Below are 18,178 nucleotides of genomic sequence, written 5' to 3' on the forward strand. Positions count from 1 at the left end.
ATTAGGTCATACAGCCTGATCTTTTTTTCTCTTAGACAAAAAGACCTAATATAGTAAAAGATGCTTTAGGAGGGATATAATCCAAATTTAGATGCAGATCAAGGAGGACAGCAGAGATCTGCATTTTTGCACCTCTAAATGGGCCCTCACCATTACCATGTTTGGTTTATTTCCAGACTTCAGCCTAGGAATACTATTGAGAGACATCTATATTGTAGTAAACACCATACAGCTGATGCAAAGGCATAATATTTTGGGATGCTAATATTTTGGGATACTTTTTAGATTTTTTTTTTTAGAGCAAAAATACTAGGAGATACTACTTGACTGGTTTATAAACACCAGAGAAAGACCAAAGGGCAAAAAATAATCTAGCATTTGAGTTTCCCTAGTAGGGTTAAAATTAATTCATCCATAACCACCTCAGGCTCCAAGGCTTTCCAGGCAGGATGATCCCATCCTTGATAAACTGCTGTCCCTTCCAGTTCCTCAAGTTCTCACAGTGGCAACAGCTACAGCATGGGTGGTTTACAGTCTATTTGTTATCTGCATTCAGAGCTTTTTAAAGATTTCTTGACTTTCTGTTTATTATAACACATTTAGTTTTCTCTGATTTTCACTTCTATCAGTGCCTCCTGCTTTTTGCGTACAATACCATCTCCAGGCATTTTGCTCTGTGATCTCTGCCATTTTCTCTCTTTCCATCCCTGCAATTACACTAATAAGAAAGACTTTGCTGTACAATACCAATTCAGCATTATGGCATCCCATGGTAAAAAAAAAAAAAAAAAAAAAAAAAAAAAAGGAAAAGAAAAAGAAAAAGAAAAAAAGAAAAAAAGAAAAAAAAAGGCAAAATACAGTACTCCTAATACTCCTTCACCCTCTTGCATTTACTTCTCTTTATTACATCTCTCCAGACTGCTTTTTTAACTCCCTGATGGAGTAAATGCAGTGGCATTTAACAGCCTTTCTTGCCCCTCAGTTTCCTGCTTGCAAAATAGCAGCTGCAAACCCTGCGATCACCCTGGGGGTGGAAAGATAGGCATCCTCTTCTGAGGCTGAATAATCAGACAGTGGGGGATGTGAAAGCTCCCTGGAAAATGCCAGCTTCTCCAGGGAGGCTTTGTCATGCTTACAAGCCCTCGTTTGCCCGAGGAAGCAAAGCCCCCAGGTCGCTCCCTAACCCAGGACCCGCACAAAGCAGGGTATTGTACGCACCACTGACCCATTTGATCAGCTCCTGGCTTTTACTTATTCATGGAAATACAGCAGTTCAGGACCTGGCCTTAAGTCTCAAGTATCATAAAGAATCGCGTGAAGCCCCACCGACAGTAAGAAATACTAATTTGTGGGGCAGCATGGAAAGAGTGTGGTTAAATAAGAAGACATCTTCATTTCTCCACTTTCTAGAAACTGTGCCTCCTGCTTTCTGTGGCCAGATCCAGGTATTTTGCTCTGTGATCTTTGCCATTTTCCTTCTTTCCATCCCTGCAATTACACTAATAATAAAGACTTTGCTGTACAATACCAATTTAGCAGTATGGCATATCATGGGAAAAAAAAAAAAAAGGAAAAAAGGGTTAAATACAATGAATCCTCAGAGCAAACTTCTCTTAGACTTCACATCCTGCAACTAGTTATTTTCCATCTGTTTAAGAAGTGTTACCATACTGGGATAACCTTACAGCATTTATTCAGGTTAGCTCCCCACCAAAGAATATAAATATGATGCAGATAATGTAACTTAATTAAGGCATTTTCTTTCCAAAGGCCTGTTCCCCTTCCTTTGAAAGCAAAACAATAGAAAGCTTACAAAAAGAAAAGTGAGATGTAAGATAAAATGTAGGTATTGCATATACCGCATAGGACATTCATGTTTGTATGGTTCTTAAGAGCCCACAACAAAGCAATTCTTCTGTTAAATCTTTAAAGCCAGATCACAATCCCCCTTTTACTTTGTTTTCATCTTTTTACTGTGAATCTTTTTAGAACTTACTGGTTTGAAATATAGGACTCAGACTGTCCTATCTCAGTATCTGAATCAATACCTTCTGGACAATTTGCATGCTAATCAGTTTCTCTAATGCACAAGAAACCTAATGGGACTTCCCAGTAAGTGATGAATCTCATGGGGGGCTTTTTGTTTATTTTTTATTTTGTTTGCACAAGCTGGAACAGCTCTACACATTAATAAGGTCTACATTATTTTTTGTGCCTGCATCTGCACCCTTATTAATATTTCAGTTTGAGTCACAAATGGTAAATTTAAATAGCCATGGAATTTTATGGCCATTCTTCTTAATTAGAAAAAGCCCTTTGGCTACACGGATGTTTTACATGACCTCTTGAAAATAAAACCCCGTGGAACTAGAATTGGGAGCTCTCTGCATTTGTTTATTCCTCGAGGAGAAAAAAAGGTCAAATTCCTGTCAAATACTTTTATTCCCAAGACCAAGAAGACACCACCTTGCCACCACGAATGATTAATATTACTCATTATCAAGCAAATGAAATGCACTGTGCCGGGCACAGTAACAAACATTTCAGACACTACTTCACATATCCAAAGGGAAGCTCTAGTTACAATTGCAATAATGGACTTACTGTGAAAGAATTACTGTTCTACTAAATGTAAGGGTTTGTATAAATTTTTGAGTGGGCAAGTTGAAATGACCTTTTGACAACATTTAAAACCCAAACAACCATAATCAATGGAATTATATTTCCTTTTCTTCTGAACTGTATCCAGTCAAGTAAACAAAGAGCTGAGCCAAACTAAATTAAATACAGTCTCTTATAATGTACTACATGTTAACAGTTAAATGCCATTTACTAATTTATTTTCAAAAATTAATTTGGGCTTATTTCATTGTCGGTTTGTTTTTGTGGGGCTTTTTTAGCTGGAGAGTGTGATATAAAGGAATAGCAAACGGAAATGAGAAGCCTTCCAAAATCTTCAGGACTTCTTAATTTTTTTTGCTTCCTCTAGGACATTTGCTTTCTAAGTTAGATGCTTAACATTTATGTGTTTTTGCTAAAAGTAGTTTAAATGAAATATAACTCTGAATGTTACTGTGTTGGAAAATCAAAGCCATTTCAGAAATTAAGTTAACCACAAGAGGGAACCTGTGCTGTCCAAACAATGAGAATTACCTGGCCTGTGGGCAAAAAATAAAAGCTGGCTGCAAATTTAATGTAACCATTATTAACTGAGTACATTTCCTAGTTTACAGCACTTTCTGTATATAACAAACAAACCAAAATCAAATTTAATCAACTGTATTTGCTGGATTCCAAGTAAGCTTTAATATTCCTAAAGTTTAGTAATATATCATTGTACAATTACACCTAATAACACATTACTTTTGTGCAGCTGAATGTGAACTAGTCTGTATAATGCCTGTTAAAGAAGAAATTCCAATATTTGGACCTTTAAAGGTAAATTCTGTTCCTCATAAAGAAATAAAACTCTGCACTATAAAACTGGAGACAGCAATGAGTTCTATCAATATGGGCAACTGAAAATAGAACTCAAGTGGATTTTAACACTAGAAATTTTAATGCTGACTATGTGATACCAAACAGTGTGTCTATGCCCCAAAACCAGGCAATTTTAGAAGAAAAATATAAATTAAAGGAAACCAACATTTTCATTAGCTTGATAAAATTAATTTCAAAAGCTGATAACTTTACCACGTCAGAACAGGCTGTAAGCAGGAACAGCAGTGCCTGGCATTACAGCTCCATCATGGAAATCTTAACATTGGGATGCAATGCACCACTGACTGCTGCTTGTCAGGGATAATTTGACATGGAAACATGAACAGCTGCTTTCATGTGGAACACCATTGCAGATATTATATGATTAAATAGGTGTGCATGTATTTTATAAAAATGTTTGCAGCTATCAAGTAAAGTCTCAATGCTTCCACAGACATGCTGCCCAAAAAAGAGGAATCACTGTACTCATTACAGAACTAATGTTCAATGAGCCACAGAACCATCCAGGACTTATTCCCAAGTGATGGACAGAGTTTCTCAGCAGCTTCGTTACAAAGCCCTCTCTGCCTTATTTGTGCCCTAAAATTCGAATCACTGAACAAAGGCAATTTGACCACAAAGACAAATCTGCTAATGTGGGAGTATGCCACGTGAAAATCTCTGCTCTTCAGCAGCTGAGGGCCACCGCCGCAATGGAGATATTCCTCCTGCTCTTTAACACCATTAAACAGCCTTAATTTACACATCAAAGGGTGCAAGGGTTACATACGATCGAGATCTGTGCCTGGACCGCCGGTAGTTTGGATCTGCCTGGGTTTTCCCCTTCTGCCGCCGCAGCACAGCTTCCCACTGGGGAGCAGAATCAACCATATCATTCTCCTGCCGCAATCTGCACAGGAGATACAAGAGTTTAGTCTGAAGGCTCTGAGGGCAGGATGCTCTGAGAAGCAGTGGGGTATTTCCACTCCCACTCGCCAAAAACTCCAGCTTCTGCAATGTTGTACTTATTCCTTTATCTTGCTCCCAAACTGGTTTAAAGTGTAAGAACTATATAAAAGAAAACTCACTGATTTGTTATTTAGAAACAGAAAATTTGTTATTTAGAAACAGAAAATTTAACAGTCCATGCCTTTAAGGACAGACCCACAACATGCATTCTTCTTCCCAGTCCAAGCCAAACATTTGGAATTTTTTCCCTGTTTACATATTCCACTCTACCTCATCAGCACCAAATGGGAGACCCACATCATGCTACAAGGTTCTACTACTACAACTTTCAGAAGCACTTTACTACAGCAGGCACCTTCCTAGGATCCAGGGAAAAATCTGCTTGGTGAGACCCCACTCAGAAAAATCATTCTTTCATCCCTACCTGCAGCAAAGCTCACGATACATGCAGATCTCCATGGCACTCCTTCTGCACCACCCCCTGAGGCTTCAATCCCTGTCATGGCTTTTGTGGGTCTAAATGACACACTGTGCTTTTTATTTCTTCCTTTTTTATTTGGTTTGTTTAAAATCAATTAATTCATTAATAATATGCATTACGGATTGAGCCAAATATCAGAATCTTGTCAACTCAGCGCATTTGTTAGCAGGCTGAAGTAATTCCACAATGTCATAGCCCTCCAGGCAGCCAAGCAGTGCTTGACCAAAGTTCCACAGGTGCTTCCCACAGTTTTGAACGTTGCACATATGACTTTTGGGATGAAATGCTAAGGTGGTGTAGCAAATGGACATGCTTGGTCACAGCGGTGAATTTAAAATACAGCAGGGATTTCAAAACGTCTCTGGAAAATATCACCCAAGCGTGGATTGTTTTATTGGATGGTATGACTGGGATACTGGAGAAACCAGAGGGAAGGCTGACAGGTACAACAAACAAAGAAGGCAACAGAGATCAAGGGATTACACTGGAGACTTAGGCAATGCAAAGTATGTTGTTGCTGCTCCTCACTTCAGATGAACTTTTCTCTTTGAGTTTTGAGCTGTATCAGGCTAAACCAGCTACACAGGCTTCTGCTTTTCCTTTAATCAGATCTTCTCTCATATGCATAATGAATTTTGAGCTCAAGCCCCAACTACTGTAAACAGCCACAACTCTACCAAACGGTAGGAAGCACCTGGCGAAGACTGCAACCTCAGGTTTTGATTTCTAAGCAAATCTTTTTAAATCTGTAATCTGCTGACATAAACTTCTCTCTAAGGATTTAGAAGAAAGACTCACACAGCAACAAGTAATGAGTTGTGATTTTCATCCCAAATAATCCAATTTGTGCAAACAGCAATCATCTCAAATGGTACAGACACCACCAGCTGCCTCCCACACACAGCAGTCACTTGCACAAAAGTACAGAAAATCTACATGTATAAAGTTAGCATCACAGCTATTAAAACAAGTAGTGTCAAAGCAGTCTAAGTACCACAGCAGAACTCTATGAGATGGAGACATGAAGAAACAAAACATACATTTTACAGCTGCAAAGAAAGGTAGTATGCTCACATTTAACAAGGTAAAAGATGACTAAGGTACCACAATATCTACATGAAATTCATTATTTGAATACAGTGTTCAAATTCTAATAATTTTGGAGCATTTTTTTAGGTTTTTGGTGACAGAAATGGCCAAAAAATGCTGAAAGAAGTTTAGCTCAAATCCTAAATTTCTGTTTAAAGATACTTTTGAATAAAAACTGTTGCCCTTGTACTGAAAGTCCATTACAGTTTTCGTTTCAAACTTTTCACTGAGCACTGGCACAGGTTGCCTAGAGCAGTGGCAGTGTCTCCATCCTTGGAGATCCTGAAAAGCTGCCTGGGAGCGATCCTGCACTCCCAACTCTTGGTGGCCCTGCTGGAGCAGTGCCTGGACCAGATGACACCCAGAGGTCCCTGCCAGCCTCAACCATTCAGACACTCTCTGATTCTAATCAAATGCATCTTCTAAGTGTAGAAGGAAAGCATGTTTCAGTGCATGCTGTCTGCTCCTTTTATATATTTTTATCTACACAATAGATTTTGACCACAGGATTGAAAATGCAAATGCATTTCTTCTGTGATTGAAATAAGCTCATTACAGGTTCTTCTTCACTTTCATATGAAATCTGCTTAGGAGAAAACATTTATATAATGTAGGGAAACCTCAAAGATTGAGATCAGGTAAACAGATTTTCCCCAAGATTTTTCTAGTTATCTACCTTCTCATCTACATTTCTGGTTTTCTCTGATAATTTGTTTTCTTCTGGCAAATAGTTCACAGTGATCTCTTGTCATGTGAACAATATATTCTACTCTACTGTGATCAGAAGCAGACTTCTTTGGTTAATGTGAATATGCACTCATTTTATTCCAATAAAATAAAACAATTTTGTTTCTGCTTGTGTCAGGGACCTGATTATTGTACTGGGAAAAAATTGTATTAGTTTATGCAACAGCAGAAACTTCAGTAACAGCAGTTGTAAGCCTCATTATAATGTCCTATTTAACCCTGCTAAGGCTAGCTCATCTCTGAAAACAGGAAAGCTGCTCAGAGCCTCTGACCTTCCAGCTTGTTATGCTCCTGCTATGGCTGCTAACAAAATGCAGAAATTCATTATTATTGGTTGTTTTCCTGCATCTGCCTACAAGGAATAAGTCCTAGACTTCCAACTCATTTAGTATGTGTTTAATCTAAAACTGATAATAATTTTTTTTCTGGTCAGATTTCAAGTCAACACCTAAGAACAAGATATGCTGAAACATTAGCATTTTTGTTGTATCTTCCATTTCTGAAAACGTGAAAAACTTAGAAACAACAAAAAAAAAATTGATTTATTTTCTTTTTCTTTTTACTTTTTTTCCATGAAGTGAGGAAGTGTGGGTAAAGACCCTTTCATTCTTCAAAAAATGATAAGCAGTACTTAATCCTTCTTACAATTCAGTGTTTATATTGCCAGAAGTTCTTAAAAACATTCTTGTGGTCAGTTTCTAATTTCTTTCACTTGCCTGTGGAGCTCCCTGCACAAGGAGTTTCACAAGAGGAAAAAAACCTGGCAAGAGTGTTCTGGGAGAAAGGGATACAAAATACCATTTACTGCTGATCACTAAAACTACACTCAGCATGTCATTTAAACTTCAGCTGAAAAACAAACCTTCCATGCACACTAAGTTATTGTTAGCCAAGTACCGCACAAGACTGCACTCTAATTTAGGTAAGCTTCAAAGAATCTCACATCTAAGATGTGCTTTATGCCATCCCATGTGAGTGTCACAATGATTTTTTAACATTTCTTTAAGTACTGCAAGTCATGCTGAAAATATAATTATACTGCATATTCCTGCTGCACTATCTAGCATGCAATTATTTCTCAGAGCTTCCAGAGATCTGGAAGTCATTTATCACTGAGTATAAGACATGAAGAAATGAGGGCAGCTCATGCAGACAGTAACTTAGAAACTTTGCCTTAAAACAGTTCCTCTTTTGTCTAGTTACATTTCTCTTGCACTGTGTTTATGCAATATGAGAAAATTCTATGTAATTTTAAAAAGTATATTTTCAGAAATACCTCCAGGATGTTGTGATTTCCAGTGCAACATAAAATACACAGCTTTGAAAGGAATTTATAAGAAATCAGTAGTTATGACATCTTTTTCATACCAGCAACAGGAAAAATAGAATGTATAATACAGGACTTGTTAGCATCACTTGAAATGCACTACTGCTATCCTATTAAAAGTTGATACTATACACATTTTGGGTTTGGGCCCACACTTGACATTTTGGAAAACAAAATCTTTATACAATTAAATACATTAATTTAAAAACAACATTGAGATTCATATCTATTAAAAATATTTTTATTTCTCAACAGCTTATTTTCTGCTTGAAAAAATCTGCACTTGAATTTGTGAGGTAAAAGTATATGCTGAGAATAACATTATCAAGATATTTTCCACTTTATTTGCATTTATACTCCAAGTCTTTTGTAAGTATGGCCTGTACTTGATCTTGTGGTTCATTACTGAGCTCTTCCCAAGACACAGGAAGGCAGGCATTCATTGCATACAACTGTAATGGTTTATTCTGGCAATTATTATCACTCTTCTTATTCAGAAAAGGGTACCTGGCAGTACGACCTGGTTGCCTCAGGAGGACTCTATACAAATAAAATATATTAGATCCCTTCTTACTAGGTTTATATGAGAAAAGTCCATCTCCATTTGTCCGTTTCATGTTTCCCCATCAAAAATATTTAATATATTGTTATATACCTGTTTCTCTTCTTCCGATGCTCTCTGTTGGAATTTTCAGATTCACTGCCACTGCTGGTGTTACAACGGGACCGTGACCTGGAGAAGAGAAAAGCAACATCTCAGAATGAATTTGTCTACTAACTCCAAAATTACTGCAGTGCTAAATGAGGAAAGAACAGTGTAAAGACATTACTCAGAGAATCAGAATTAAAAGACTCTGGAGTGCTTGTCTACACCTGCAAGACGTATTATCTTTTTCTTATTAATTAATTGGGAAGCACTGCTTCAAAACTAGTACATGCAGAGTGTAGTATCAGGTGAGTGCTATTTTAATTTTGAAAAATTTCACTCTCTTCTTTTTTTTTTTTTTAATTTTTCTTATTTTATTGTTCAGCATTCTTTTTGCATACGCCACATAAATTTGTTTCTTGGAGGTGTGAAATGTTTCATCTCTAATCTGCATGGCTCTCTTCTTTTTGCACATTCTGGTAGACCCAACAGAAATTATACAGAATTCTGGATTTGCAAGCAAAACAAAATGCTCACATAATATTCTATTCCCCTCAACCTCTATCCTGTAAGCTCCTACATCCTCAGTCTATGGAGTCTGCTCTCTTCTACCTCCTAAATTAGAAAATCATTAGTTCAAATATCTCCCACTCAAACAAAAATGTGTTAGAAGAACAGGACAGCTAAAGTCTAGGAAAATCAGCTCAACCCAGCTTGTCTGAAGGGAATGTTAGGCAGCCTGGAAGAAACACCAGTAGCACTAGGATTCTCCTGCTCTTTATGGAAAAAAGAAGGCTGCACTACCTACAGGCAAACTCCTCTTTACTACCTGAGACCCTTAAACCATGCTTGCATTTTGGAGCACACAGACCAGCTGTCAGGGCTTTGATCCTAGAATCCAGGTCTCTGCCACTCTACCAGTGGCTAGATTCTAAAGACTTGCACTGTCATCAAAATCTGGTTTGGATCGTTCCTTCTTTAGTGTGAGGATGGTCTTGGAATGATTGGATTGGATGATCTGAAAAAAGGTCCTTCCCAACCTGAACATTTCTGTGATTCCATGAATGCCCCCAAAGACAGACGTGTTTCTCTGCTATACTGACAGCCAAGCTGATTAATGAGGAAAGCTGACTGATATTAAGAGGAGCTAGTCTACAAGGATTTAGGCTGTCTGGTATTGCAACCAGTAATGGTTTTGCTGCAATGGAAAATAGAATCTTCCTTCTGAGGTCTCTGGCAGTGAAACAGGAGCTATAAGGGGATACATATTTTCTTATGCCTCCTGGCTTTTCTTTTGCTCTTTGATAGCTGATATTTGTTAGAGGACAGATTTGTTAAGCTACATATCAAACAAGCCAAGGAGGCAAAGCAGTTCCTTAGGTGTAAGTAACAGGCAAAGGGAAGCATTTAATGACAAGGTAGGAAGTTCCTGACTAGCTCACTGCATGTTCTAATGGTTTAGGAAGAAGAGCCCAAACAGGATGAAAGGTTGTTCCCAGGGAACAGCAGAGATGCAGCATGGAGCTGTTCTATCTGGTCACGCACACACCACTCTGCTTTCCACATGACTAGCACTAAATAACCAGGACACTGTTACAGATGTCATTCTGACACACCTGAGAGCCTCATGAAACTCTCTGTAATACCAGTGAATTATGGCTGCCTCCAACAAATTGCTGAGTCTTTAAATTCCCTGGTATATGGAGTGTGTTCTCCCCTCTCTTCTAAATTAGGAAACCATTCGCTCAAATAGATCCCATTCAAACAAAAATGTCTTAGGACAGCTGAAGTCTAGGAAAATCGGTTCAACCCAGCTTGCCTGAAGGGAATAAATTTGGCCAAGTGAAATTTCCCCTAGAGAAGGAGCTTCTCCCTGTTCGAAAAGATACCAAGTTTAATTTTTTTTATTATTATTGTTTTATAGCTTTAGTCAGGTTTGTTCATCTTTGCCCTGGGGGAAGGGAGTTGAAGTTTTTTCAGGGCATTGTTCCACTAGGCAAGGCCTGATGAACTTAAGATCTTAAAAGACTGGGAGTAGCACGGAAGAAACACAAAAGATAACGACCATCAATGACCATTAATGACCATCAACGACCATTAATGACCATCAACTCTAAACATCAACCTTGGCATGGTCAGAGACACCTAGTCTCTGAAGGAAAGATAGGAATGAGGGCCAAATTACCTTTGCAGGTGAACAAATTCATATCCAATGGAAAACGAAATACTGAGAACCACATAACTTGGAAACAATGAATGTTGAACCAATAAATCTCTATGGGTTTTGACTGCATAAAGTTAGTAAAAAATCTAGAAAAACGTATGTGTCATGGAATTATTTCCTCTGCACACCCAGCCTACCTGAGGATGAAATTATTTCTGTTGTACATCCTGGTCAGAACAACATCCTAGACAGAACAAAGTAATGACTTGGTTCTCTACTAAAAATGTTGTTGGAGGGTTTTTTGTTTTTCCTGCAGTTTCGGGGACATCCCCATCCCCAAACTTCTTGTTCATAATTTAAAGCCAGGTTATCCTTGCTGCCAGCTAAAAATACAATCTTCTGGGTGGAGCTCAAAGTGGGAATAAAAAATATGTGTGTTACTACAGAAAATTGTAACCTCAGCTGAAGAAGGAAGATTAAATATTGTGCCAAAAAGAGTCACTCAAGCACAATGGAAGAGTTAAGAGCAATAAATGCTCTAGAACTGCAGCAGATCTTACACAGCCAAAAGTAAACCTTTCCCCACCCCAGTCTTACCAGATTTTTAATAAATATACCACTAACATTGACATTAATAAGTCATTTGAGCAACAGTCTTCTTTCACACTTCCAGGTCATTAGCATGACTCTTTTCTTCTACATTTTTCAGTATGACAAGAAGCTTCTTAATGTGATTTAAGTAATTTGTCTCATAAGATACCAAAACAGCCAATAATCACAGTGTGGCAGGCAAAGTACACGATAAAATATCCAAATTGATCAAACTCAGGACAAGCCTTTCTCTAACTTTTCAGGACTGGAAATCTGATTCACCTTTTAGATACTGCACATTGAATTTCCTTGTGTTACTTATCACGAAAGCATTTGTGGGGACACAGAAGAGCTCCTGAGCTGTCAGCTGAGTAGCAGCTGCTCATGCTTGTTGTCAGAATATTATCTTTCATTGAATATTAAATATCATCTTTTATTGAACTGAATAAATTACCAAAAGTGGACAGAAAAAAAAAGATAGTTTCATAAATCAGGTGCAAGAACACCCAAGATCATCCCAGTCTTTGGTAATTTTAGGGTACCTTTAGTCCTTTATTCCTCATTTTCCTTGTCATGCAATATATTTGATATTTTGCAGGTAGAATACCTATATACTCTGGCATGAGGAGCAGGAAAGAAGTCATAGTCAGTTTTACAAGAGACACAACAAATACTGCCTAGGAGAGGGCTTGGAGAGCTGAGGAAAGCTCATATTCTGGCACAGTCTTTTTCTGAGTAAAATGAGAGGAGAATAGCCAAATTGTGAGGAAGTGGAGAAGGTCTTTTGCAATATAAACAATAAAAAACCTGTGGTAAGAGGTCTCTTCTGAGCACTGGGGCTTTCCACCTGAGATGTTTAACTAAATCTTCCCAGTTTTGTGTGTTGGACATCTATCACAAGACTACCACTGGCAGCTTGTAATGCTAACATCCTTCCGAAAAATATTATCTCATAGTAAGTGCAAAGTATATGAGCACTTTCTCTGGTTTCCTGTGATTGTCCCGAGAGGTTTGTATCCCTGCCAGAGCTCCTTTCCCAAGCTGCTGCAGTGAGTCAGATCCCGGGAGTGCCTCCTTGCCTTCCTAAGCTCCAGGAGCCTCTGACATTGAAGTGCACTCTACTGTCCCTCATTCCAGCAGAGCAAGCAGGAGCAGAGTGAAGAGAAGCATTAAACAGAGTCATGACAGCAGATGTGGCAAAAATCTGTCGAAAGCTGAAGTTGCTGAAGGTCACACCCAAATTCACACCTGCATTTTATTTGAAATGTGATAACTAGTCAAGTCTGAAATGGGAGATGGGGGCAGGGAGGAGAAGCTTGAGAAAAAAAAAAAAAATATGCAAGGCAGAAAGAGGACCATCAGGAGTTACATATGCCTTTGCACTTACCTGTGGCAGGATAATTCATCTCAGATGACAGCACACTTGCTTGCAAAACAGATTAATTAAAAGTGGGTAGGGAGGCTGGAGAAGTAAAATAAAATCTGCAGATTCAAAACCCACAAGCTAAAATTTCCGGAACTGACTTTCAAGTTGTAGATAAGCCCTTAGGAAACTATCACAAGCTGCTTCTAGCATGGGGTAGTAACAATTGTGCTGCAAGACTGCTGTGACAAGGCTGTGCTACAGAGCATTTTAGCAAAGGATAAGAAATAAAGAATTAAAAGGTCATAACACAACTAACCTTTTATACATTTAGGAATATGAGGGACAAGAATGGAAAGAAAGGAATGCAGTGAACCAAAATATAACCAGTACCTTCAGTATCATTTCATAGTTGCTATAGATCATATATTTACCTTCTCCTTTGCTTTAAATCTGAATCTTCACCACTGTTTTGATTTTTCCTGTGACATTAAGGAAGTTTTAATGAAATGTCATAGATGGACTTAGTACAAATTCACAGAACTACCCACAAAAAAAACCCAAAATATTTTCATTTTTTCATGGATTTTTTTTTTTCCAGCATGATGTCTGGCAAAAAAAAATAGGGCATGTGCTTGTTTTAAGCCCTTTAGGACACCTTTACAATAAGCTTTGAAGGCATGATTCCATTCAAGCTCTCATTGCAAACCCCTGACTTGCACCATTAAGCGGATCATTTTGTCCTTTAGAGTTTCCTACTATTTCCAACATAGCAGAGTGCGGTGGTTTCCTCTTAACTCCAGCAAAGGGTGCATAAGCTATTGTTATTAACAGCTGGAAAAGGAAAGTGCATGAATAACACCAGGATTTAGGAAGGCATAATTAAGTTAAAATCTACCTACTATTGTCAAACTTCAAAGTCTCACATATGAGATAAGATTTTTAAAAACATTTGTTCATGTGGTAGCCCAAGAGAAAACTTGCTGTTGGCATGACTGTCTGTCCACTGACCAGCCCAATGAAAATCCCAGGTGATAAAAGAATTTCCTCCTGCACTGTGCACAAACACTTTTCTTTTCTTGATATGAGAAAGCTTTGCATTGCACGTCTCTCTACTCGTTTGTTTTTACAAAGCCAAACAAGCCCTTCTGACAGCTAAGCTAGCAGTGACCAGAAAACCTGAACTGGTTTTGTCTGCAGTAGAGTGAGTTTTCTTCACAGTGGCAGGCATTGGGCTGTGTTTTGGTGCTGTGCTGAACACATGGCTGATAATATAGAAATGCTTTTGTTATTGCTGAGCAGGGACTGCACAGAGCCAAGGCCACACTGGGGAGGAGGCTGGGGGTACATGGGATACTGGAGGGGGCACAGCCCAGACAGGTGACCCAAACAAACTGACCAAAGGAATATCCCGGACAGTGTGACAGCAGGTTCAGTGTATAAAGTGGCGGGGAGAGAAAGGAGGGGATATTTGGACTGATTGTGTTTGTCCTCCCAAGTTACCCTTAGTGTGATGGAAATGGCTGAACAGCTGCTCAACAACGGGAAGCAGGGAATTCATTCCTTGGTTTGTTTTGCTTGTGTGCCTGGCTTTTGCTGTGTCCCTCAACTGACAAGGTTTCTATCTCCTATGTTTCTGATTCTCCCCCTGATCCTGCTGGCAGGGGAGTAAGTGAGGGGCTGCCTCAGACTTGGCTGTGGTTAAAACATGACAAAACCCATTCAGAAACATATTGCTGTTAACACCTACAAGGGCTCTATGCAACAGAGCAAAAACATAACTCCATTCCCTGAGAGTTACACTAATTTATTTGAGGTCACTAACCATGCACTATGGGTGAGTTTCTTCTCTCCTGTCCCAGACAGCTAATGGTCGATAAAAGATTCTGAAACAGTTCAGAAACCTGACAAGGATAAAAGCTCCACATCAAATTGGATTTCCTCATCAATATAGCTGCATTGTCAGAGACCCCTTTGCAAGCTCTGGCTTTGAAGGCCAAACAGGAACTCATTTCAGAGCTGTCAGAAAGAGATATAACTCTCACGTGCTGGCTCCTAAGGCAGTTCTAGAGGACTGCAATGGATATGGCACAGTATCTGTGTTTGTTTATACTTCATAACAGATCACAGCACCAGGCAGGGTGCCCCAGTGATGAAAGCAGCTTCTCAGCAGGACAAATCATCCCAGGTAACACACAGTCTCTCAATTCTATTTTACTCCTCTAAGTCATTCAATTCAGCTGAATACCAACTGAAATTGTCATTAGTTGAATTTTTGCTGGCATCTTCTCTAATGCAAAGTGGTTCATATATGGGACTGTTGAAGACAGTTTTATGGTTCATTTGTGTAATCCTTGGGTAAGTTAAAGTAAAGAAATGTACTTATAACACTACTTTGGAAGCTCACTGTCAAGCAAGCAAATCCATCAGTGCTTTCATTCACCAGGCAAAAAGAGCTCCAGTAACTTAAGGAATCTTGCACATGCCAACAATGCGACTTTTCACATTTTAAACATCATTTTCCCATGACATCAGACAAGCAAACAACCTGACCAAATCTTTTTTTTCAAAACCAGCTGTTGTACTCTTGCTCAGGTGGGTTTTTTTTACTAACAACTGGCCCCTGGCATGGCCCCTTTCCCAGGACCCATCTGTGCCTCCAGGAGCTGAACACTGAGCATGCAGGACCTCCAGCTTCTAGACAGAAAAGCTGACAGTAATTGATCCTGAGGGTTCTCACCTCCTCCGAACTGGCTGCCCAGACTCATTCTCACTGCCACCAGATGGGTTCCTTCGGCGAGAGTAAGGAAACTTTGGTGATTTATTGCGGTCACTGGCAGAATTATACAGTCCACTAAGGTTAGAAAGGAAGAGTAAAGAGTCAGCTTTAAAATTTCCAGGGCAGTTAGGCCAGCTAAGATTTAGCTCACAAAAATGAAAAGATTCATGAACATACACACACACTACATACAGGTGACTATTCAGATATGTGTGCTTTTCTGAGTGTTAGTGAGTGTTCTATGGAAATGCAGATAGTACTGCTTTCTAGCAACATATTTTTCACACTAAACCTTGAAATGTAGGAGAGATACCTCTTACCATTGCCAGATCAATAATTCTAAGCTTACAAAGTATAAATTTTAGTTCATTAATATTCTTTTCCCATAATAAAATTTCTGTGCTTTAGTATGGCATATCCAGCCCAGAGGTAGGCATTCTTCATGTTTTCCATGGATGTAAGTATGGAAACTTCCCATGTTTTGTCATAACATTTGTCTTCATCACAGAGCTGATGCTTGGGAACATGAAACAATTCTATCTCCATTTTTCTTCTGTTCATCCACCCAAACCTCTGCTGATGGTGTGGAGGTGCTCCAAACTCCAGCTTTCTTTCTGCTTTCCTGAAAGCATCTGGCCTTCAAATTGAATCCATTCTTCTTCATCTGCCTCTGCAGACAGCTGATTACAGCACTGCTCTGCACAGGTGAAGAGTTCCCACAGCTCATCTCAATGAGAATTATTAAGAGCTGTGAAAGCCTCTGTGCAACATCCAGCCTGCTTATGTGTCTAAACCTGCACAGTGCTTTAGAATTATTAGATTTGCAAAACCATTGTTTGGCTCCTGCCAGATCAAACCTCCTGCTCTCCTGAGAGCAACTGAAACACTAGAGACATAAAAGTGACAAGATGACACCACTTTTCTAAATATAACCAAAGAAAGGTCTGTAGCAAGGGAATAGTTGCTCAGTACTTTGTTCTTACTCTAGAAACTACTGCTGTTTACAGAAGTACAAGGGGTAATTCATCAGAGTACCCCAAATGACACATCAGGTATAGATCTGAATGGTCACAGAAGAGCAGGACCATTCTGGATTACACTTTACATGCTGTCTGGTTCAGTAGCCTGTTTCCAGCAGCAGCTGTAAACAGCCAGCTACAGGAAGCAAAACCCTGAAGGCATGAAGCAAAACCCTGAATGCTCCCGGAGTCCCACACCATTCCCAGTCTGGGGGACTTCCTGGGGCACTGCTGCACCTCTGTCTTCAGAAGCGCTTAAGGATTTTTGTTCCCTGACTCATCCAGCTTCCCCCAGGAATTCACCTCCTGGCAAAGGAGGACCACAGGTCTCCCACTCATGGTGAGTCACTACTGACTGCCTTTTAAACCAACTTCAATAGCTTCACCTGAAGATCCTTAGTTCTTTTACTGGAAAAATAGAGTCCTGGTCGCTTTCTCTTTTCTCAGGTAACTCTTGATTTTCTATATGTCATCCCCTGAAATTGTGCTTTTTTATAGTCTGCCCTTCCTCCTTATACAGATTTACTGCAGAGCCTGTCACATATTTGATCACTTCTGCTGCCCCTCTCCAAGCCTAGACCTTTTCCTGATATAAGAACATCAGAATTGTTTCCAAAATGTGAGCCACCAATTTATATAATGGCATAATGCTGTTCTCTTGCTTTACTAATAATTGCTAATTGTTTTTCTGACTGCTACACAGCTGATGTTTTCTTTATTATCCATCATAATTCTACAGCACTTTATATTAACCAGAAATCTAGGTTTGGGTTTTCTTTGTCCTTATGTACCTCTCTTTATGTTTTTTGACTCAACAGAATCTACCCATCAGTCACATTTTTAGGAGCCTTTTAGCCACTCTTCACAGACAAATTTCTCACTATCCTAAACAATTTTGCACCATCACCAAACTTTATTACCCCTTTTTCAAGTTCTTTGACAAATATTCTAAATATCACAGGTCTATGAACAGATCTCTGTAGAAACCCACTGCTGACATTCAATCACTAGCTACCTCCTCCTATACATACTTTCTTAATTTTTAATTGTTTGTTTATCCATGAAATAACTTATCTGCTTACAAGAAATACACATCTATTATGAATCAAATAACACATTAATATATTATATTAATAACCTTCAACCTTCTGCTGTGGTAGGATATTTATTATTGCCCAATACCTAAGACACCAAGTCTTGCCTTACCTCTGTGGCCCATTTTCCTCCCATGGAGCACTTGTTTTACTTCTTTGCGTTTCTGGACTGTTTTCATTTTTCATCTTCTTAAAGCTAAGTCAGAGAACAAATATATACATATGAATATTGTTTAAAAAAGAAAAACAACATTTTACACAGATCACATTTGCTTTTATTCTGACCACTTAAAATTTAATTTTAAAGGGATACACTCATTAGAGAGATCCACCTTGGCATATAGTTACTTGTTCTGTAAAAGAGGGCAAAGAGCTCCTATGTTGAAAAAAATCTCACCTATGAAGAGCAATCATAAGGGAAAGGAAAAA

The 18,178-nt window shown here is 38.8% G+C and overlaps 1 protein-coding gene across 5 annotated transcripts in view; it reads right to left on the minus strand.

Annotated features, from left to right (window-relative positions):
• Positions 1-18,178, minus strand: part of EPB41L4A (erythrocyte membrane protein band 4.1 like 4A) — a 117,484-nt gene that overhangs the window by 9,022 nt on the left and 90,284 nt on the right. For 4 of the 5 annotated variants that reach the window (XM_072922738.1, XM_072922739.1, XM_072922740.1 and 1 more), the window contains 5 exons: positions 17,862-17,945; positions 15,598-15,711; positions 13,292-13,339; positions 8,749-8,826; positions 4,271-4,390 (listed from right to left, as the gene is read on the minus strand). In XM_072922738.1, coding sequence (XP_072778839.1) covers positions 4,271-4,390; positions 8,749-8,826; positions 13,292-13,339; positions 15,598-15,711; positions 17,862-17,945 — 444 coding nt within the window. The remainder of the gene's footprint in view (positions 1-4,270; positions 4,391-8,748; positions 8,827-13,291; positions 13,340-15,597; positions 15,712-17,861; positions 17,946-18,178) is intronic. The other variant, XM_072922741.1, reaches the window with a different exon arrangement.

This window comes from Taeniopygia guttata, chromosome Z, assembly GCF_048771995.1.
Source record: "Taeniopygia guttata chromosome Z, bTaeGut7.mat, whole genome shotgun sequence".
Taxonomy (NCBI): domain Eukaryota; kingdom Metazoa; phylum Chordata; class Aves; order Passeriformes; family Estrildidae; genus Taeniopygia; species Taeniopygia guttata.